This window comes from Leptinotarsa decemlineata, unplaced genomic scaffold (assembly GCF_025532065.1).
Source record: "Leptinotarsa decemlineata unplaced genomic scaffold, Ldec_3_MD MMD2_tig00026328_RagTag_RagTag, whole genome shotgun sequence".
Taxonomy (NCBI): domain Eukaryota; kingdom Metazoa; phylum Arthropoda; class Insecta; order Coleoptera; family Chrysomelidae; genus Leptinotarsa; species Leptinotarsa decemlineata.
The window spans coordinates 26,149,356-26,172,462 of NW_027412688.1; the positions used below are offsets into that span (position 1 = coordinate 26,149,356).

The window sequence follows — 23,107 nt, forward strand, 5'->3', positions numbered from 1 at the left end:
AATGTCAAACTTTTGTCAATGAATATTCTTAGAAATTACATCCATCTAAATTGTCATGTCATCAGAAATAAAAAAAACTGATAGAAATCTTTCAACCAAAGGTCAAAGCGCTCGAAAGCGCTTTGCTCTGTGAGTTTTGGATACTATAATTAATGTCACAAATCTCATAATATAACATAATCATTAATTAAATCCCCGGATTTTTGTATGCGCCTCAATTATTTTTATGTAAATCTATAACTTTTTTCTGTAAACTAGTACTTTTTCGTGTATTCACCTATTACCTGAACAACTTTGTATGGTAGCCAACCACACATCAACAAATGTCTCTGTCTCTTCCTCTTTATTTCTCCTTTTACGTCAAATGTTATTTACGTCAAATGTTTGGACACAGCATACCTAACAATTGGATCGCTTGGAAAATAAGTAATATATAAGCATAGGATACTGGAGTGAGGTCAAAGATGATCATTGAAAATTCCCTCATAATTTGAAAGTTTGAAATTTGATCAGAAAGGAGTTTCAAATACTTAACTGTGGGAAAAATGAAACAAAAAAGAAATAAGTATGAGCATCATACGAAAATAACTTTGATGTGCCGTATTTGTTTAACACAAAGTAATAATGTAATGTATAAATTAGAGGAAGAATTCGAAATTCAAGATGCATTGATGTCTTATTTGGAAGCACTGGAGTATGTCACAACTTCAAAAGTGAGTATATGAGATGGTGTTTTCAAAATGTTCATATATAGCCATAAAAAATTGGATAGATAGTAATTTTATAAGTTTCAGATTGTTGTCAATGGAGACTACCCAGAAAATATTTGTCCTGTGTGTGCCAGTGTTCTCAAAATGGCCTTTGAGTTTATTAAGCAGTTCAAAGAATCACAACTAGAACTCAGAAAACGGTTCAATCATGATTTAAGTGAACCAGAATTTGACGGAAGTGTGAAAAGAGAAAAAGAAGATAACACTCCAAATGTAGAGTTAATTTTTCAGAATAACAAATTCAATATAAACGATTTACTAGTCGTAGAAAAACAAGAAACAGAGAATTGCACTTTTGAGGGGTTTTTAGGGAACCTTGGAAAAGAAGTAACAGCCACCTTTGTTGAAAATTTGGAGAGTAAAAATTGCAACAATATAGTGAAAGACATCATTTCAGTTTCAGTAATTGGTAAAGACCGGATTATACCTGTTAGTCAACTTCAGATTGATGAAGATGCCAATGTGATAGAATATGTTTTAGATGAAAACTCCATAAATCATGCATCTATTGAGGAAAATTCGACCAATGGAGATAGCTTGTCTGAACAATCGGAAAGTATAGAAATAAATATGAACGATGAAAGCTTATATGAAAATAAAAATATTGAATTTATTGTTAGTGATATTCCAGAACAAGACACAATTGAATCCCTTATAATTGATAGAACTGAGATAACAGATGATAATAGTGCAACTGAGAATACATGTAACAATGGAGCTCCAAGACGTAAAAAAGTTGTTAAAGTTGGTAAGAGACGAAAAAAAACAATAATGAAGGAGATCGAGGATGAATTTGAAAAAGAAATCAAATTTATATGTGAAATTTGTCAAAGTATTTTTCAAACTAGAAAAAGCTTGAAAGCTCACAAAAGAGTGCATTTTCCCAAAGAAGAAACTTTTACTTGTGAGATTTGCGGCTACTTATGTAAAACAAGATCAGGTAAGATATATTTATTGCTTTTCAGTTTCATTATTATGAACATTTACAGTGCAGATGCATATACAGTGTATCAAAAATTTTATACAGAACTATCATTTATCACCCTGAACAAATGTTCTCAGTACCATTTTGAGATAATATCATGAACAAAGGGATACATTGCCTGAAAATTAAATGGTTTTTGCTTTACCATCAAGGCCGACATGTTTTTCAAAAACTGAATATATTCCTCAAACTCATTTCTTATCAAGCAAAGCTTACCCCACAATCTTGAAATGAAATTCAAAAGTTTTTAGTCTATGGTAATTTGAACATCAATCCTGGAACTCGCCTCTGGATCGTTTGTTAAAAATCATTCTTTTTCACAGCATTTGCTTCAACAATGTATCTTAAACTATGCATAAGCACCATCACAAAAGCACGTGACAGATTGGTTGGAAAAGTGGAAAGTGTTCCTCATTTCAGTTTCAATAAAAAATTTCTGATTGCTTCTGCACTTATGTTATTTTCTTTATTAACTTTTTACCAACTCTGAACATTGGAAGTTTGAAAATGTCCTACGTATTTTTATTCAAGAACATTGATGATTTTCACAAGTAAATTAATATATTCATATGAATTCATCAATTATCAAGTTTAAATTCTATAATTTATTTAAAGAACTAAAGATAGATCGGTTTTACAACATCAATGTTTTATGCTGAAAAACATGCATGTTTGAAGGTCGATACGAAAAGTACAAGAATAGAACATAATACTTCAATTACAAAAGAAAAAATAATATCTATGTCATTAACATATTCAAATAACACTTTATTGTGAGATAATCACTAAACAGTTTTACAAAAACAAAACAATGGCTTCTTCAGGCATGTCTTCAATAACTATATTCTACATATTCAATGCTCAATATACCTAATTTTACAATTTGAAGTACCTACATTTCAAGGACCTGAGTTTGTAATGAATTAAATTTTCTGAGTTTATGTCCTATAGTTTCCACATTTGAATACATATTTATTCACGGGGAGTTAGTCAATTCTAATTGAATCATTAAGTAAATTACCCGAATTCTGGATTCTATTGATTTCTAAATACTCTAGAAGATTGAGTTTCAAACTTTTCTAAATATAACAAGTCGTATTCATGATTGAATTCATGTCCTACTGCTAAAAGGTAGTTTGCAAATGTGGAATTGGTCTTACTATTTACAAAACTACTTGTATGGTCTTTAATTCTTTGGGAAAATGTTCTCCATGTTCGTCCAAAATACAGTTCTGAACAAGAACCATAAGTCAGCTTACTTCTGATCTATCCGACACCGAAGTTTTGTCTTTATTGGTTTAAGTAAATTTACTTAGACTATTATTCGTTCTGTAAGATACGTACGCATTCTTTCTTCAAACAAGGGGCAATATTCTTGATGGGTTCACCCAAAGATGACAATGTCCTATAATTTGCAAATAGCCTGACATAAGATCTAATGTACAAAACAATTTAGTTCCAGTAAGTAATTCAAAACAATCGTCAATATTCGGAATTGGAAAACTTTTCACTACAGTTTGAGAGTTCAATTTTCTAAAGTCTATCACTTGCCTTGTTTCGCCTTACGATTTACGTACTAGTAAAACTGGCGAAGCATAAGGAGAGTTTGTATCACGAACAATACCGCACTTCTGCCATTCTTTGACGATATCATTTATAATTATCCGATCAGCAAAATTAGCGCGATAAGGTTTCATTCTGACGGGTGTGTGTGTCATTATCTTCAATGTTCACGGTCATCAAGTCTGTGCAACCTGACTCACGTAATATTTATTGCAGAACATTCACGAAATTCAGTCATTATATCTAAAAGTAGTCATATCTAAAGTGATGAGTAGTCTCTTATTATTCACTTGTACTTTTGATTCAACAAAACTTTCATTCTTTCCTCCTATGTCTCCAATACAATTTCCTACTTTCAGGTCTATGTCGCAGTCAGTTATCATTGGTAAATGTGATACTTCATCACCAATTTGTACTTCGACGAAATTCACTGACATCTTTTCAGACAGGTACTGCAATTTTCTTATTTTCCGCTCTCTGTTTGATATCCCTGAAATGGTCTTCGATTTTATATCCAAAATAGAAATGATCTTACATTCTAACATAAGCTATTCCCGGTAGTTCAGTAAATGTCCGGCCAATCACTAAATTCATAGATTGAGCGCTGTCAGGTACTACAAGAGCCTCGACCTCTTCTTGTTCTTCATGCATATTTATCAAGATTTTGGTCAGCTGTTTACTCACAGTGCTTTGTCCTCCTAAACCATTCAAGCTCTGATGAGTCTCTGAACTACCTTTTCTTCCAGAATCAACAGTGAACAGATAATTGATTTTGACTTGTCTGATGATTTTTTGAACAGATTGGGCCTGCAAATTATTATCAATATCGTTATTTCGTCCTTCAGCAATATTGGAAATCATCACACATCGATTTGTACTTTTGGTACAATACTTCTTTATATGACCTCTCCCCTTGCAACGAAAACAAATGACTCTAGAATTAGAAGGTACTCCTTGACTTTCTCTTCTAGACTCCTCGTAATTTTCCGTAGTGGACGTCACTTTATTTTTGTAATAATTATTTGTTTCACGTACATTTCTATTGTTCCAATTAGCTCCTCTACTATAGAATGTTTCTTGTTGACAAGTCCAAACAAAATCACATTGACTTTCAAAATAATTTGCTTCGTTATTTATTTTTTCAAATTGAATTATTTCATTAAACAGTTCATCATTATCTATAGTTTTTATGCCACGCAAACCACAAATGATGTTTTTCTTATACAGGCTTGTTCTTTGGTTTCGTCATGATTATAACCAAGAGCTTGACAAAGAGTGACTTTATCTTGGAAATAAGAATAAACCAATTCATTCCCACCTTGGTATCCCATTTTCATCTTTTCCCACATCTCACCTTTGCATTTCTTTGCAGTACCAACCATATGGATTTTTGCAGTTTGTAAAGAGAACTTCTGAGGCCAATTATGTAAAATCGCCGCATGTTTCAAACTAGAAAGCCAATTCATTACGGGTTTCCCGAACGATTCTAATAATAATAACATTAATTTGGTAAATAGGATACATTCCTAATATATAATAACAAAATTATAAGTAAGAAATAATTAATTAGTATTCCAAAAATCATGACTTATCATCATCCTATTTGTATAAAATTCAGTTACATTTGTTAGAAATATGTTACAGTTGTTCAGTTTAAAACCTTTTTAAGGTTGAAGCTGATTTAATTGAATGAGGAATTTGTTGTACGTATCAAAACCTTTGACATATACTGAGTTCATACTGTTTTTGGTATTAGTTCTATGTGTATGTATGTCAAGATTATGTCTAGTGTAATATTGGTGAATATCATAATTATAACAAATAGATTTTTTAAGATATTTATTCGAGTTGACTCATTAACAATTTTATGAACGAATATCATTGTCTGGTATAAAAGTCTCTGGGATACTGAAAGCCACTTTAAGGTTAATAACATTTTAATTATGGGAGTATATCAGTTTCCTCTCAATATGATTGTCATTTCTCTATTTTGTAGTTTTTGTTTGTTCAAGTTGAAGGAGTATCAAATCGAAGCACAATAATCAAAATGTGGTTGAATCATTGTTTTATAAACTAATATCCTTGTGTTTGATGACAGATGCCTTAAAATTCTAGAGTGAAAATAGTTTTTTGAAATTTTCTTGTGTATGTATTGAAAATGTTCTTCAAATGTGAGATTACAGTCCAGTTGGAACTCTAGGTATTTTACAGTATTATTCACTTTTATATTTTCTTCATCAATAGAAATATTTATTCAGTTTATACCGATTTTTTTATATTTGTATTTTGAATTGAGGATCATGGCAGTAGTTTAACTCACATTCAGTTTCAATTTGTTAATTTCAATATATCCTTCAACTTTTTACAAAATCACATGCATTTTCTATATAGCAGTATCTAGGCTTATATCACTACAAGCTAATAGAGTATTGAAATATTCAACGCTCTGACTGAAATCTGGCATCACATGGAACTCCTTGTTTTGTTCACTTCCAATAGTTTTTTGAAGTTTTGACTTTCAAGCAGTTTCATGAACTTTTCTTCAGATGCCATTCTATTCTTCTCCATTGTTATCATCATTTCCATGACCTTCTCTGTTGAGCTGTACTTTCTGTTGAACTGGTTCTCTTGTTATCTGCGTCCATGTCAACAGAAATGCAATGCTCTTATTGACGCACGTTTATTCAACCAAGTTGGCGTCTTCAGGGAGAATATCTTTTTGATTCAATAATTTTCATTAATATGGCTTTTTTTGTTGATTAACAAATTATGGAAAACATTGAATGTCATTGATTCATTTAGAATTTTATTAAATAAATAATTGGTATCACCAAGCCTCTCTGGCTCATTTTAAACATTTTCAACCATCCACTGATATAATCACAAAAAATTATTTTGGCTGGAGATACCTTTTACGATTATGACTAAGTTTTTCTCAAACTGCAGAAAACATTTATGTACCGACCCCAAATATCTTGCAACAAAAGTTTCGTAGCATTTTATTTATGAACACTTCGTATGTATGACCACCCTTGAAATAATTTCCTTACTACGGCCTTGACCATCGGCATCACAAGCTTTTTTAATATCGGAATAATAATAAAAAACAATTTTTTTTGACATATTTTTGAAAAATATTTGAAGCAATCAATTTGAATTATTGAATAATTTATAATTAGGTTACCTTATTAGCATTACTCAAATCTTCAACTGTAATATCATCACATTCAGGTGTAATATCAAATTTGTGATTTCTAACAATTTTATTCAAATTATTTCCGAAAGTAAGCTCATTTGTCGTGAAATAACTAGCTTTTACAATAATATTTCATTCGCTCAAATATATAAGGCGATTGAAATGATAATTAAAAAGATTTTGTCCCCCACATATGCTTCTGAATGTGCATATGGTATTTCAAACAATAAGTATAAAACGATTGATTTCTTTTGTTGTTACTATTCATAACACACAACTTAATAACTTTGTTTTTAGCTTTTATTCATCATAGACTCAAACATGACGAAAAAAAATTCCAATGCCAATTATGTGACAAAGCATATCGTACCAAGGCCGTTTTGAAAGTGCATATGGACACACATGCAAATAAACGTCAACACCTGTGTAATGTTTGCGGTAAAGGTTTCAACTATCCAATTGCATTAAGGTATCATATGCGTCTCCACACAGGAGAAAAAAACTACAACTGCGAATTTTGTAACAAGAGCTTTCGAATGAAAAATTCCCTCAATCGACATAGACGTACACACACTGGTGACCGGCCTTATAGATGCAAATTCTGCAGCCGAAAATTTTTCTCAAGAGGAGAAGTAACTTGCCACGAATACACTCACACCGGTTACAGGCCATATCACTGCAAGTACTGCCGAAGGGGCTTTTCCAAGACACACAATCTCAAGGTTCATCTGTTGTCACACTCTGGTGATTATCAATGTAATTATTGTCGTAGGAGTTTTATTGAAGGGGATATTTTATCAATGCATTATAAGATTTCTCATAAGGATCGCTTACAACAGGATGAAGGAGAGAGCACTGATAGTCACAGAGGAAATGATGAGTCACTTGATTTCTCGGATCAAAAACAAGCATCAGAATGAGTTTCATCGTTGTTCCAGAAAAAATTGAGTGAAAATAATTTGTTTTTTGTTATACAATAAATAATATAATACTTTATATCGAGTATTTCTCATTCATTAATATTATGTCTAACTGCAATCACCAATTTTACGTCTCTGTATGTTCTTTAATAAGAGATACACTTGAAAAATCAACCCCGTTATTCAGTTACTCACTTGTAATTTTTTTTAACTAAACAAATCAAGGTAAACGATAACCTGGAGTTACCTCACAATTGTATTACATATCATAAATCGAATTCAGAAAAGCAAATGGTAAAACATTATATATCCTACTGAATGTTAATTATTATGCTATTAATTAAATGACTCAGCAGTGCTTCTGGAAAGAAGTCAAACATGTTTTATCCATCTGAATTACACAAAATAATTAGACTTGATCAAGATAATTTTTGCATTGAACATATAAGGGATATGATTATGTTAGAAGCAAGAAATGTTCAAAGAACCCTTGATGAATTTTTTTAATTGAATAACTTTATTTAGCTCTTTGAACTATTACAGTACATTATACATTGGAAAAGATGGCATAATTTGAGATAAGGTAAAATAACATTCATAAAAAAATTAAAAATACCTAAAATAATATGGGAATAGATTAAAATGCAGAATCATGAATGAAAATTAACAAAAAAAAATCAACCCCAATAAGATAGTTCTAGGAATATATACTGGTATAAAAATTTAGGATTTAAATTGAGGTGCATATTTGGAAAATTGAATTTTGTTAAGAATTTAAGCTATTCTGAACTTTAATAATGAAATTGTCTTGTCCTACTGTACTGAAAGTATGTGTATCACTGATCTTTTCAATTTTAAAATATGGTACAGAAATCTCCAAGTGAATTTTATGTATGAATATTAATTCAATCTCTCCAGCATTACACACATTTTTGTATTCTTATCACATCTCAAAATCATTCTCGTTGTCTGGTACTGCAATTTTTCCTTCATTTTGGTAAGATGTACAAAATAGTACTACAAAAAGTGATGATGAAATTATGGTAATTTATACTGATTTTCCGGAACGCAGACAGATTTTTGCTAATTTTTTTGTCGAATATTATCTATATATTAACTGAATTTTAAATCCAAATCTACAATTTGAGATTGGGAATTTCAAATCAAACGGGATATGAAGTGGTTCTTCCAACGTTCATAATATAATTGAGGAGATAGGCAAGTGATAGTAGCAGGACACTAATGGAAGAAACTTAGCTGGAGTCATGAGAAAACATTTTTAATCAATACCGTCAATGAAAACTATTAGAATTTGAATAACAATGATGTTATACTATGGCCCAGTAAACTGACAAAAAAATCAGAAGTTTTTCTTGACAAAGTAAATAATACTAATTCATCAATCGACCGCTGTGAGTACTGGTGGTTCGAATCGCAAGGTCGGACGATCGACTTTCACTTCCTATCGTCCAACCCTTGAGAATCACACGTTAAAAGGTAAGACCTCGTTAGTTCTTAGCTCGCACAAGTTTCGAATGTTGAGACTTGTCGTTTGTAGGGGGGGCGACAGCTGGTTAACTGAAAAACAGTTTTTTTTAACAGATTAATAACCACTGCACCTAATCGACCTCACATAAAGAAAGGATGAAATGAACATGTTTACAATAATAATTTAGCATTATACAAAGCTTTTCATCGAAAGCACATTCTTGACTACAATATTTTGCATAAAACTACATTTTTTTAAAGACAATACAAACCTCAATAAAGCAGGGACCTTCTTCCTATCTAAAGCCATTATTTCCCACTTGGAAACTGAGTACGGAAACTGTTACTAGAAATTACTGAATACGGAAACTATTACTGCTTTCAGAACTAGCAACTATACTAGTCATGAAAATGAATGAGAAATTAAACTTCCTATGTTTTCCCACTTGTATTTGTAACTAACGTTACTGAAGTTTCGTCCTATTGGGACATTTTCAAGCGATTACAATAAAAAGTTTTTGTATATATGATGATGATCTAACACGTATTAACGGCTACATCCATCAATTTAATGAAAATAAAAAAATATACTAATGTTACCCAAAGAAGTCCAAATGAAGGTGATGGATCTAGGACTATACAGGAGTTGTAAGAAAAACTGAAATTGTCGGCAGGTTAGATAAAATCTTTCATTATATAAGGAGTTGTCATGTCTAGAAGGAAATGATCCAAAATTTTCCGAAAACTCCCTTCGTCAGGTCAATAACAACTTAATATCTAATTTTGAAAACCCCCTATTCAACCTAGAAATTGACGCTCCTACTATTGAATATTTAGTTACTCTGCAGGTTGATGAATTATTTGTTCTTAGAAAGCCTGAATTTTCCTAATTTAGTCCTTTTGACTAACTGTCAAGCAAGCACAACTGTAATAGGTTTTATCAACGTTGTGAGCAAACGAACTGGCTTTTTTTTTCTTGATAATAATCGCCGTTTTGAGGTATTTTAAGGATTATTAGAAAATTTCAACAAATCGTTTCCTCTTCAAAAAATCAAAATAAGAAAAACCCTGGTTGACAAAAGGTACTAAAATCTGCCAAGTAGGTACCTAAGATCATCACATCATATAAGGAAATGTATAGATCCTACCCAATCTTCATTTATTGATCACTATATAGAGGTACAGAAAAACTTTGAAGTATGCTAAGCAGATCTTCTTCAAAGAAACACTGGACGAGGCAGAAAATACATCAAAAGAAAACTAGGCCTTTACACAGACCTATTAAAAATTTTTGTGATTTTTTTTTAAAACAAATCACCTAAATATGCAATATGTTATCGATTTATTACTTAAAAAATTAGGGAGAATCTGATATACCTATACAAATTTAGCAAATCATAGTTTTATAAATTAGTTATATTTTCGCCTACAATCATATTCAATTACTTAAATTATAATATAAAATGCTTAAATTATATATATTTTTTTATTTCCTCTCCCTTTTCTTTGTAAAATTTCTTGCGTAGCTTTTTCACCTATGAATTGTGTTTTGTTGTTCTCTATGAAGTAACCAACAGTAATCACCCATCATTTTGATACCACCATCCCTGGTATCGCTTCTCCATCTCTTTTATGTCCTGATGAAACAATTTCCCTTGCTCTTCACTCACTTGCTTCTGATAAATGAAGAAATGTCTCACACAAATATTTAAAACAATCACCATCTTTAGACAAAGCTTTAACAAATTGTTTCATTGAACCCAGATTTTTGTGCAGTGGAGGTAGAAGACTCTTATTGAGGTTTTGTGTGAAAAGTTTTTTATGCCAGGTCTCCAAGTTTTCCTTAAGTGCCATTGTTTTTGAAACCAATGTTGATCCCTTATTCCTTGCTCTGCTGTGGAGCAGAGCAAGGAATAAGGGCAAGACAACTTTTAAATCCCCACATAGCATCCAATCATGAGCTGTATAGTTAATTTTCTCTGAAATGATATTAAGATTTTCGTAAGTTTCCTTAACATGACTTGAATGTACCACAGGCACTGAGGCATAAATATCTCTATTATTTAATAACACACCTTTCAAGCTTGTTTTTGATGAATCAATAATTCTTCATTTTTTTTTTGTATTCAATGCCAAATTCATTCATTAGACTGTCAATATCGTGACAGTAAACTAGATCCTCGTGCTGCCGAAAAAATTGAGTGAATTTTTTGACAAGTAAATCAACAACTTGACATTACCATAGCATGCATTTTGTTTGTCAAGACCTACTTAAAAATTTTATTCAACGTGATTAAGCATCCTTACCGCTCTAGTTGTGTTTATAAATGATCTGTAAATACTGAATATTGAAATTTTAATGTAATTTCAACTCTAGTAATTTTATTAATACTTATTGCAGTTTTTGAGTTGTGTCTGCTTTTTCAAAATTGAAGGTACTGACGTTTGTTTAAGAAAATAGCCAAGTGATTGAAACTTTGCACCAGTCATGTTAAAATGTATCAGAAACTCCATGATGAGTTTGTTATGTATACCTACATGAATTGATGACAATTAACTGAACTTGTTTTTTAAAATAAAGGGGATATATCTGTCAAAAATAAGCAAAACGTTAACTTTATCGTAGCTGCATAAAATTTGGCATATGGATATAAAATTGCCGTAGACAACTTTTTCAACTAACTTTTTGTTAAATTCGATCTAGAAATGCACTTTTTAATTTTTTTTCAAAAAAAAGTTGAATTTGACAAACACTGAACGTCAGTGGGTCACAGTGCCGAAGTTAAACTTCATTGAAACTTTTCGAAAAAAAAGTTTCCCATATGGTGCGCACTTTAATGGTGACACTGCATAAGGGATAATGCTATTGAAAATGTCTTTATAGGACGAAACTTCAGTAACTTTAGTTACAAATAAAAGTTAAAAAACACAGAAATTTTCATTTCTCATGATCTCCTACCACGTAATAACGGGCTATAGGTATTCATCAATTCATTAAAAATTCATTTCTTTTTTCCTAATATATACTTTGTTTTGACAATACTATTCTTTAATTCATTTTGATTTGTTCATTTTTAATCTCACTGATTCAATTGGTCATCTGTATACAAATAGCCAAAAATCAGTTTAATATTGGTTGAAACTAAAATTGTCCCACAATCAAAATTATATTAACGAGAGTTTGTTATGTCCGCGAGATTTCCTTTTTTGATGTGTTTGCCTTAACCAACATTTTTCATATAAAAAACTTTTTATATAGTAGAAACGTTGATTATTAAACTAAATAGTGTCAAAGAAGGTGAAGTAAGGTGTAAGAAAATAATTGTAATTCTATAGTTTGTATTGTGCAAAAGAAAGCCAGAAAAGTTTCGGAACTTTGAGGGCTGTGACTCCAGAAATAAACAAGAGCACAGATTTTTTTCATTCCGATTCGTAATCTACACGTTAAGATATGTGTAAAAACAAATTTTTTTGCCAAATAGGCGGATGCCTATGTAATCTACACAATGTTGACAGAGGAGAAATTGTAATGGAAATACTACTGAATTGAAATTGAATAAAAATGCAGATAAAAAGGAATTCTGATTGTATTTCATTCTGAACATGTATATAGATTAACTTTAGAAATAAGATACATTGTACGAAAGTTAACTAAATACAATAACTGTTTTAACATTTGTTATTTTCCTAGATGCCCATCTGTACTAATTTTGGAAAATCAAAGGCACTGAAAAAAAAAAAGAGAATATTAGGGATAATTTATAACGATTGAACTATAAACTGTTACAATAACATATCCTTCATAACTTTTGAAAATAACCAACTTGTGAATCCTATTGGAATTCAATGTACAATTACGGTATGTAAATTGGTCTGCTGACTAGAATATCTGATGTCAGAATTTGAATACAATAGTATAAAATTATTATTTATATCCTTCTATTCAAGTTCTAACGTTGAAAGTACCCTGCAACATTCTTTATTACTTTAACCACATCTCTATATAATGTAACACCTTGATACGAGAATTTACACCAGCAACATTCTGCTAACTGATCTTCAGAGTATATACCTATCATATTTGAAGGTGAAGATTTTAAATATTTTTTATCTCATTAGTGAATATTTCCTTAAAGAAAGCACCAGTCTTATGTACAAATTTTGGGTATGTTATTACTAAAAAATTACAACTCGTGCATGAATACTACAATTGAAAATAAATTTTTCTACTCCTTATGACTCGAGTTACGACTTGTTACTGGCGACTTCCAGCTGGTGCATGAATTTGTTCTCAAGCACAGAATATAAAAACAGTTCATAAAAATATCTAATAAAGACTATACAAGTTGATTCATATAAGCTGATAATCCCAGAGAGATGCTCCAGTACTGATTCCAGCAAAAACAGTCAGAAACTTGAAAATCAATATCCTTCTGCTTATGACTTCCCACTACTGGTCCAGGAATTTTCCTTCAAACAGAGATAATATAAAAACCTCCGATCCAATCTTTGGAATTTCTAAAAAATTGTCATTACAGTTGATTCGTATAACCAGAGAGAGAAAGATGTTCCAGTAATATTTTCAGCAAACTTTAGAAACATAACCTTACAATACTTACATACTCTTATAATTCCAATCATTGCTCCGAAGATAACTAAGTTAGCTATTACAGACTCACGACTTTTTTCTATTAGGTTATTGGAATTTCCAGCTCGTCCAAAATTTTCCTGTTGTATTTTCCTCATTCTTAATTTGAAATTTAAAAATTTTTTTAATTACTAAAAAGCTGAGGTTGCTCAATGGTCCGTAGTCCGTGGCTGTCTGCACCAGTGTTGCCAATAGAAATTGCACAAAATACTCCAAAACTTATAAATAAATACTTCACAAAATCCTCGCACAGCATACTTTCATTCAGTGACGTTAGTAAACTGCGATGTTACGTAAAATGCCTAGTGATGAATATTTACTTTATATATTTTATGATATATCAGATAACATAAAATGACTAAAGAAAAAATTTTGTCATAAAACAATTCGAAAATTATAACTTATAAATGAATAAAAAAATAGTAATTGTGTTAAAAACATCAGATGTTCAGTTTACAATATATTGAAATAAAATATATACTCTGTATAAAATTTAATGATATATAAAAATAATTGAAACTCACTTGTTGATTATCACAAGAAAAATAGAAGAAATAGAATATATTTCTCAAACTAACTGAAATAATAATCAGGTTTTTCATTTTGATATAATTGATAAAAGTAAGTGTTATGTTAATAAAATCAAAATAACATGTATGTTCTACACAGGATATTTATCTAAAAACTTTCCACTTCGAATATTTCGAATCCTGAAAATTCAATAGAAAATCGCATATAATTACGCAAAAAATTTGAGTTGAACAATTTTTAGTAGGAGCTACTTCCTTTAAAAACTTAATGGAGAGTGGTATCTAGTGACAGCTCATTTGAAAAGTCGTACAAAGTAAACCTCAAACCACCAAAACATAGCTTTAACAACTACATGCGTCATGTGTCACTCATAAATATATAAGAACGAAATGTCCAGTACAAGCAAGTACTCATAATGAGGAATGTTCCTCAATTTGGGTTATTGCAGCAAATGCAAATTTGAACAAAATAAAGTTGAGTTTGATTCATGAGTTCTTCAAATTCACTTCGAAAAGTATTCAAATTGATGTTTCAAATGTTGGGTTTTAATTTTTAAAGGGATTTGTTTCTAATTCACATATTCGCAACACTGCGTATATCAAGTTGAAATAATTTATACGTACCTCGATATTCTACTTTAAAAAAGGAAAATTATCTTTAGAAATCAACAATTAAGGCAAAATATATATTATAGTGCAATACCACCTCCACAAGCCATATAAACAACAGTTGTTTTGTTATTTATTTATATCTAGGAAGATAGGTTAGGTACACAAAATGTCATATGTCACAGAATGTTTCGGAACTCGGAATCTAAGTAAACAGAACAGCACGCCTTTGAAATATGTCATCTTTGTTTGTCTCATACAGGTAACAGATTCATTGTCCTTTATTAGCTATAACCGATGATTCCAAATGGTGAAATAGAAACGAATCCCTTCAAATGTTGAATGCATTATTTCATTCCTCTTTTTTAAGTATTTAAATATTTTTTAAAGAAAAAGGTTGAAATGATAAGGTTAAAATGCGTTGTTTTAGAGCTCTTTCATGAACAGGAGGAACATTCCCTATTCATTGCATCCCGCCACAGAATACCATACAGAAGAGACACTCATCTGGCGGCAATTTGTTGTTATGGGTTAAGTTTCTGTGACCTTTATTCTGTGTTTTCGAGGTCTTCAGTGTCATTTTCAGCGGCAAATTCAAATTATTTGAAACTTATCAGATATATAATTTAATTGCCATCAAGAAATTATTACGATGTCAACTCGACATATTGTTAGGCAGCATTTTCAGCAATTTAAGCCAAACTAGCCTAATTTCACCGTCTTCAATTCCATTTACACTCTCTTGTTTAGGAGTATATTCAAAATACACACTTCAATGTGAGATTGCCACATTCCGTATGGCATTCTCCTATTACATGGTCTAATATCGGTGTTGCCAATCATGAAAACCCTGAAACATGTACAACCATTTTTAAGTAAATATGGTCAGACAAAATGGTAATAGGGAAGTATGATAATGACTTTATTAGTGACGTCATTATTAGGTTCCCGCATTTGTAAGCATGGTTAGTGGCGGTTATAAATTAGTGAAATAACATCTTGATATTGAAAAGCAAATGAAACTTCCGAGGTTTCCACTTTTCAATCATAAAAAAAAAAGAATGAACAGGTTGAACTCGAATAATTGAGGAGAAAATTTAACCTCAGCTGTTGGTATAGCTACACCAAACAAACCAACCACATTAATTCTGTTAAATATGTAACGAATACATGACAAACTTCAAATATGCAACTCAACTAATCTTTGTCATCAATATAAAATCTGAACGGCTAGCCGGTTCACTTTTGTAGTAAGGGATCATCAACAATCACTACATAACTTTCTATTATTTTTGGGTGGGATAATAACCGCTGTGTAATTGATAACGGGATCTCGTAAAAAATTGACTAGTATCAGGATAATATCAATCTCACATGTATTTAAAGAACGTAAATGGTAACTTATATGTAATCTACGGTGCTCTGCTCACTACTACTACTACAGTGTTACACAGTGTTTACTGTCTATAGTCTATCTGCACTCTGCAGGATTAATGAACTTGTCAATTTTAAATTCTGTATTGAATTGTGGCACCTTTTAGAGAAATTGTTTTTGAACCATTTTTTTGTACCGAATAGTTTGCGTTTATCGTTTGAAAAATGGCATTCTCTTTAAATTGCACTAAATATCTTAGGTTATGTTTAACATTAAAACATTTTAGACAATTCTCTACAAGTGAATCTGCGAAGGTAATATTCAGATGTGTAATATGATTTATTTTTTTCTAAACTAGTTTCTCAACAGAAAGGTTTAGTGTTGGGAGTACACACGAGCAATGATGATAAGGGGATAGAGCTTACTCCTACATCTGAGATATACAATAAAATATCAAATGGAAAACTTCTAGATCAAATCAAACTGTGAGTACTGGTTTTATTTTTCTTTTACAGAACAATATATCAATATTTGAAATATTCGTAATTCCCTCTGAATCTGCTGCTTATGATTTTTTAAGACTACAACTTGAGACAGTACATTATTCCAGCCTTAGTCAGTATGTACAAACAACCATAACAGTCTAATTTCTATATCAGAATTAAAACACCATCTCTTAGTTCTGAAGTATTTTCATTAGATTTAATTCATGTCAAGAGGTTCCAATTTTACCTATCAAAATATTACTTTTTAGATCAAACAAGTTCCAACATTTTTCAATTTGCAAATGCACTTTGATTCACACATTCATTTCCTTAAAAACTCTACGATTGATTAACTAAGTACAAACATTGAACCATAGCCCGTCACATATTCGATAGTATCATCAAATTTGTCATATAAGTAACATAAGTGTAGTTTGTATTACTGACCTAGACTCAAATGAACGGTTATTAAGACATTGGTGTATTCATTCTAGAACTATGAAAAATTTCACAAAATTTGCAGTATCTCCAAAATTCTAATTTTTTTTGAATCTTGAATTACACTATTAACAAGCATCTACTCGCTCGGCTCCAAATTTTTATAACCAAACACATCCATGGTATGGGTATCAAGTGAAAGCCTTTGCTGAAAAGAATAGGAACAATCACATCTAATATGGCGGACCGTCCTAGATGGTGGACTAGTTTTTTAAATCCACTCATAGGGGTGGATTATCAATGAACCCCATCGTAGGATAGGGTTCATTAAAAAAAATATGAACAACATGATGTCATTTCAAATCCAAAATGGCGTGCTAGTTTTTAAAGCTATCCATGTTGTGAGTTTCAAATGACAAGGTTTTCAGAAAAGAATGCAGAAAATAATTTCACTTTAAATCCAATATGATGGACTACCAAAGATGGTGGATGTTTTTTATATCCTCCCATGATATGGATATTAAATGAATGGGTTCAGGAAAAAACAATTGAAAATGGCGGAAAACAAAATGGCCACCATAACAATTCTAAATAGGTATAACTCGGTAAAGATTAGGAATAGTACGGTGGTGCGCGAACAAATGTTGTAGGAGCTGATATAACCTTTCTCCTCCCAGTCAATTCACATACCACTTTGATGTCTGCTGCAATGGCAGACGAATAGTTTGGTACTTCAATTCTCTTCAATTAAATTGAGGGCTGTTCTCCCTACACCAGATATGAACTTTGTTGTGTGAGTTTGAGTGCAGGGACATTGTCCTGCAAAATAAAAACACCTTTGGACAACTTTAAGCGTTTTCTCTCCATAATTTTTTCTCATAAAGTGGTCACGGTTACTGCTTGCCAATCACAAAAAATTTTCCCAGCAGAATTTTGAACACAGACATTTTTAAGGCCTTGAAGAATCAGTGTGTTTCCATTCAATCTATTGCTGCTTTGTTTCCGCTTCTACCCATGCATGCTTCTGGTTAACATTCATACATTTGGAGAATAATTTTGCAGAAATTTTTTCATGTCCAAGTCAACGTGAATTATATGATGTACACATAAAATAATTAGTGTCTCAAATATTCTTTATAGCCCAAGAAAGTAATATAAAATCTTACAATGAAGTGCTTCGATATTTATGGGAGTGAACACAGAAACAGACCTTCTTTTGGATTTTATCTAGCTACTAATATATTAATTGTTTCAAGAAAAAAGAAATCTTATAGAAAAAACACTTTTTTTAACTACACTATATGCTATGAGTTGAGTAAAATAAAAAAATATACATGATGATACCAAACATAACCACATATTGTAAATAATATAAGTAAAAAATATACATATTAGTATAAATAAAATTTTAAAGTAAACTTAAACTCTATTATTTGGAGAATTGAAGAGAATAGGATTATTATGATTCAGTCCCTTGTTAACGAAATATGGTCATCCATTGTAGAACATCCAGAGTATAACAAACTTTGTCAACAATTTGATATGTGAGTTTTTTCCTGAACATGTCTTAACTTTCAGCCGTTGTGAATCACAACATTTTTTCTGTGTCGAATTTAGTTTCAGGATTCTGAGCTGATCAGCCTGTGATGTTTTGTGTTTGTTGAATATCCTTTACAGTTGGTTTGTGCACACATCCAAGAATGCATAGTATGCACATTTGGCAGACTAGAACTGAAGTTCTTTCGAAAACATACATAAGCATAATATCCTGAGGCTAATTTTCTCGAAAAGGTTATAATATTTTCCTCAAAATTTTGTCTCCCTAAAATCAAATCTAGAAGGGGTACTTGTGATGCACTGTTTGGAACCTTTGGTGTAGTAATGAACATTACTGGATTTTTTTCCTAAAACCAAACCGTTATTTTAACACCTTGACACGTGTTTCGATCACCGAGTGATCATCTTCAAGAGGAATATCAAACTAATCTTCCACGTGTCGAGGTGTTGAAATAACGGTTTGGTGTAGGGAAAAAACTCCAGTAATATTCTAGTAGCGTACATTTGCAACTGACTACTTGGTTTGTCTGTTTGAACACTTCACATCTATCAAATTGATATCTAGAACACCAATTTCTTTAATGTCCTGCAGTGACATTGTAACGGATAAAGGAATAAAATCTTCAATGGACATACATTCATATCAGCCTTTCATTCACATAAGGAAGTAGATAATTCTTGAAGTTCGTTCAGCAAGCATATCTGCCTTCCCACAAACAGCCCAGAAGGGGGGTTGAATTTCCATAAGATTCGTTTTTCCACACCATATTGGTGTACTTTGTTCCAATCAATTTTGTCAAATGTGTTATTTGCCCCAACAAAACTCTTACCACTGTCACTGTACACTACAGTGACAGGTCTGCCTCTTCTGCTGATAAATTTTCTGAAGCCTCTCTGTTGATGAGCTTGAAGCGAGTTCTAAGTGTACAGCTCTATGAATAGTACATAAGAAAATAATGACTCATACCTTTTCATTATTTCTTACAAAAAGTGGACCTCCCAAATTAATTATTTCTAAGACAGCTACATCTTTCACACTATTCGCAGGCAATGGAGCTAGTGGTGTTCAGAATAATTTTCCTGATTTTCACGGGAAACAACTTACCTTGATAAAACTGACGTTTTTAAATATGGCATGGATATAATTTTATCATCAAATAAAGTCTTACTGACGTTTCAAATTCTTTTTATTTGACAACTCTTACTAACAAACTTGATTCAACTCTAAAATTATTGTCAAACATCACATAAACTAAATATGAAACCTAAATATGGAGGGAATAATAAAAACATTTATTCTAAATCTAACATTCACCACCACTTTGAAATTAAAATGAAAAACAAAAGAGAAATTCCAAAGTTTTACTCGAAACCATAACAATGCGGAGCTCTTCTGTTTTCTCTTTGGTGACCTGCTCTATTTTGCAACTCTTTCCTGGCATAAGTATTTCTATCTCCTCTGTTCGTTGTATGAATTTATCGCCAGATGGCAACTCTGTTGCACGATATAGTCAATATTTGGATTCGTAGGAGTAGATGTAACTAATCGTAGAGGTTTGGTGGCGATATCGCACATTTAAATTTTATCATGAGATTATTTGAAAAGGACTTTAGAGAAATAAAGTATTTTTCAGCGTTGATTTTTAATTCCATTCACTTGTTAGTTCGTCCACTTTAGTATTGAATTTATGTCAATGATGTGTTTTTGTTTCAAGTTTCTGAAGTGGAGTACCTTCATGAGATGATATATTGTCTTTGTATATTTCATAGGCCCTTCTGGGTCCATTATTGGTATTGTTTCTGTTGAAATATTATATAGAGAAGAAGACTGTCATTTGTCTTATGTCAATGTATGATGTACTTGTTCTTTTACTGTAATGTTATGTTTTCCTGGAAACCTACCAAACCCATTAAATATTTCTGAGTTGGCCTGTAAAATTTTTTCTTTATCAACTGAACTCTCTATGTTATGTACATTTATATTATTTATTCTTTTAATCAGATTTAGATTGATACATGCCTGACCACTTAAGAGAACCAGGTTTGCTCCATCAACGATTACAAAATCTTCATATGTATCTTTTCCTTTATATTTACAATGCAAATTACTTATACCAATAGTTTTGGCTTCTGAGCCTTCAAACCCTTTCAATACATAATCTGTAGAGCGAACTTTTAATTGTTTGTTTACATGTTTAAAAATACTTAAAGGCATAACACTTACATCTGCACCTGTGTCTAATCTAACCTTAAATTTCTTGTTCTCTATAATAAGGACTTCTTCCCAGGCACTTACCATGTTAGTGCCTTCCGTTTTCTTTGAACATACATTTCCAACAAATACTTCCTCTTCGCTGGAATTGTCGTTTCCTTGCTCGACATTTCTGATATTCTTGACCTTGCAAGCAACAGCAAAATGGTTCTCGTTACCACATTTTCTGCATTTCTTTCCATAGGCAGGGCACTCCCGGGGCCCATGTATCTTCTGGCACCTCCTACATTTGAAAGTCTCTTTGCTCCTCTCAGATTTATTTGGTTTATTGCATTTCTCTTCTTGCTTGTTATCTGACCATAAACCTATAGTTTCTATTATGAAAAAACCCATCCATAGTATAGGATCAGTTCGATTACAGAGGTTAAGATTAAAACTTCTGAAATATTCAATTAATGTTTACTATGTCCCAGGCAAGAATGTTCAATTCGCAGACATGCTGTCTCGATCGAGTATTAAGGGTGACAACAAACCAGATCCTGATATGCTGGAAATGGTGCATTCTGTGACTAAACACTTACCTATGAGTGAATTAAAAAAAGATCAGTTTAGAATTGAAACATCAAGGGACCAAACATTATCAAAAATTTATGATTATTATTACAACGGGTGGCCAAAACCTAATTCAATACCCCCAAACTGTAAACCATTCTTCCCATTGAAAGAGTCAATCTATGTTGAGGCAGGAATTATCCTCATAGAAGATAAAATAATTGTTCCCCACTCTCTTAGATTAGAAATGATGAAATTACTACATAAAGGTCATATAGGAATCAGCAAAACCATAAATAGAGCTAGAAAATTATTTTATTGGCCAAACTTGTCTACAGACGTAACCACTTTTATTAAAGGATGTCGAATTTGCGAAAAATATATGCCTGGGAACTTCAAAGAACCAATGTTACCTCACGATACACCGAAACTTAGATTTAATAAAGTTGGTACAGATATTTTGGAATTTGGTAATCATAGTTACTTGGTTATTATAGACTATTTCTCACATTGGTTAGAATTAATTTTGTTGAAAGGTAAAACCTCTGAATCTGTTCTAAATGCTTTTCAAGACACTTTTACTCGTTTTGGGTATCCATCCTTCATTATTGCAGATAATTTACCTTTTATATCAAATCGTTGTCTTAAATATTATAAAGAAAAAGATATAACAATAAAGACATGCTCTCCTCACTACCACCAAAGCAATGGCATGGCAGAAAAAGCAGTTAGTATTAGCAAACAAATTTTGAGAAAATGTAATGATGATAAAACAGATTTCAGAGAATGTGTACTAGAATACAATAATTCTCCCATTATTAATCTTAATGCTTCTCCTGCTCAGATTTTGCAGAGCAGAAATTTAAAAAATCAAATACCAGTGACTATGAAAACCCTACAACCAAAAATTCAAACACATATTTACCAGAAACTAGTCTCACAAAAGGAAATTGTAAAAACTAACTATGACAGATTAGTTCGTAGAAACCCTCAAATGTTCAAAAAGGGGGATAAAGTAGTAATAAAGTGTAATAATGATAGTAATTGGTCAAAAGCTGTTGTAATAGAGAAAGCATCCGAACCAAGATCATACTGGGTGAAGAAAGAGAGCAATAATAAAATCGTTCGTCGGAACACCTCTCAAATGAAATTATCAAAAACAAATCCTGATTACAAATTCATTTGTGAACCAGAATTATTTCCAGATACTCATTATACTAATCAAAATAATCAGAACTTTGAGGACCCTCAAAATGATTCTATTTATAGCTCTCTAAACAGTAGTTCATTTAGCCCAAAAGCAACTCTTTCTAAACGTGATAGTTGTAATAATAGTGACTCGCTATCTAAGTTAAGTAGTCATAGTGCGCGTAGTGCAGTGAGTGCGTTTAACCAAGACTGTACTCCCAATGATCATCAGACTAGAAGTATTAGAACTCGCTCCCGTTATGGTCGCTTAGTTAGACCACCGCGTCGTTACGACATTTACACTTCCAATGAATCGGATAGTTCATCTTGAAGGGGAAGGTGTTGAAATATTATATAGAGAAGAAGACTGTCATTTGTCTTATGTCAATGTATGATGTACTTGTTCTTGCTTCTTAGAAAAATAGAGACGTTTTACAAAATGGACAACAGGGCTTTTTATTTGAACAGTTTCTTCAATGAAAAATTAATTTTTTTAAGCTTGCAGTCCAATTTTTCACAGTCGCATACAAAGGATATTAATCTCCAAGAGTATCAAACATATTTTCGTGACAACTTGTGATAACTCTCTTG

At 31.7% G+C, this 23,107-nt stretch overlaps 2 protein-coding genes and 1 long non-coding RNA gene across 4 annotated transcripts in view; 2 read left to right on the plus strand and 1 right to left on the minus strand.

Moving 5' to 3' along the window:
• The first annotated feature begins 348 nt into the window (after positions 1 to 348).
• LOC111517516 (uncharacterized) lies at positions 349 to 7,510 on the plus strand. Its single transcript, XM_023173695.2, has 3 exons — positions 349 to 713; positions 795 to 1,710; positions 6,812 to 7,510. The coding sequence occupies exons 1-3, from the start codon at positions 546 to 548 to the stop codon at positions 7,432 to 7,434; spliced, it is 1,707 nt and encodes a 568-aa protein (XP_023029463.1). The 5' UTR covers positions 349 to 545; the 3' UTR covers positions 7,435 to 7,510.
• Positions 7,511 to 12,493: 4,983 nt separating this feature from the next.
• On the minus strand, positions 12,494 to 13,874 carry LOC111517514 (uncharacterized). The gene is made up of 2 exons (XR_002723832.2): positions 13,542 to 13,874; positions 12,494 to 12,649 (listed from the first exon to the last, which is right to left on the minus strand). It is a non-coding gene; the product is annotated as an uncharacterized lncRNA (long non-coding RNA).
• A 2,187-nt stretch (positions 13,875 to 16,061) lies between these two features.
• The window catches only part of LOC111517513 (E3 ubiquitin-protein ligase COP1), a 33,084-nt gene continuing 26,038 nt past the window's right edge, over positions 16,062 to 23,107 (plus strand). The window contains exons 1-2 of one of the 2 annotated variants that reach the window (XM_023173694.2): positions 16,062 to 16,398; positions 16,454 to 16,569. In XM_023173694.2, the coding sequence (XP_023029462.1) occupies positions 16,309 to 16,398; positions 16,454 to 16,569 (206 nt within the window). In that variant the 5' untranslated portion in view covers positions 16,062 to 16,308. The remainder of the gene's footprint in view (positions 16,399 to 16,453; positions 16,570 to 23,107) is intronic. The other variant, XM_023173693.2, reaches the window with a different exon arrangement.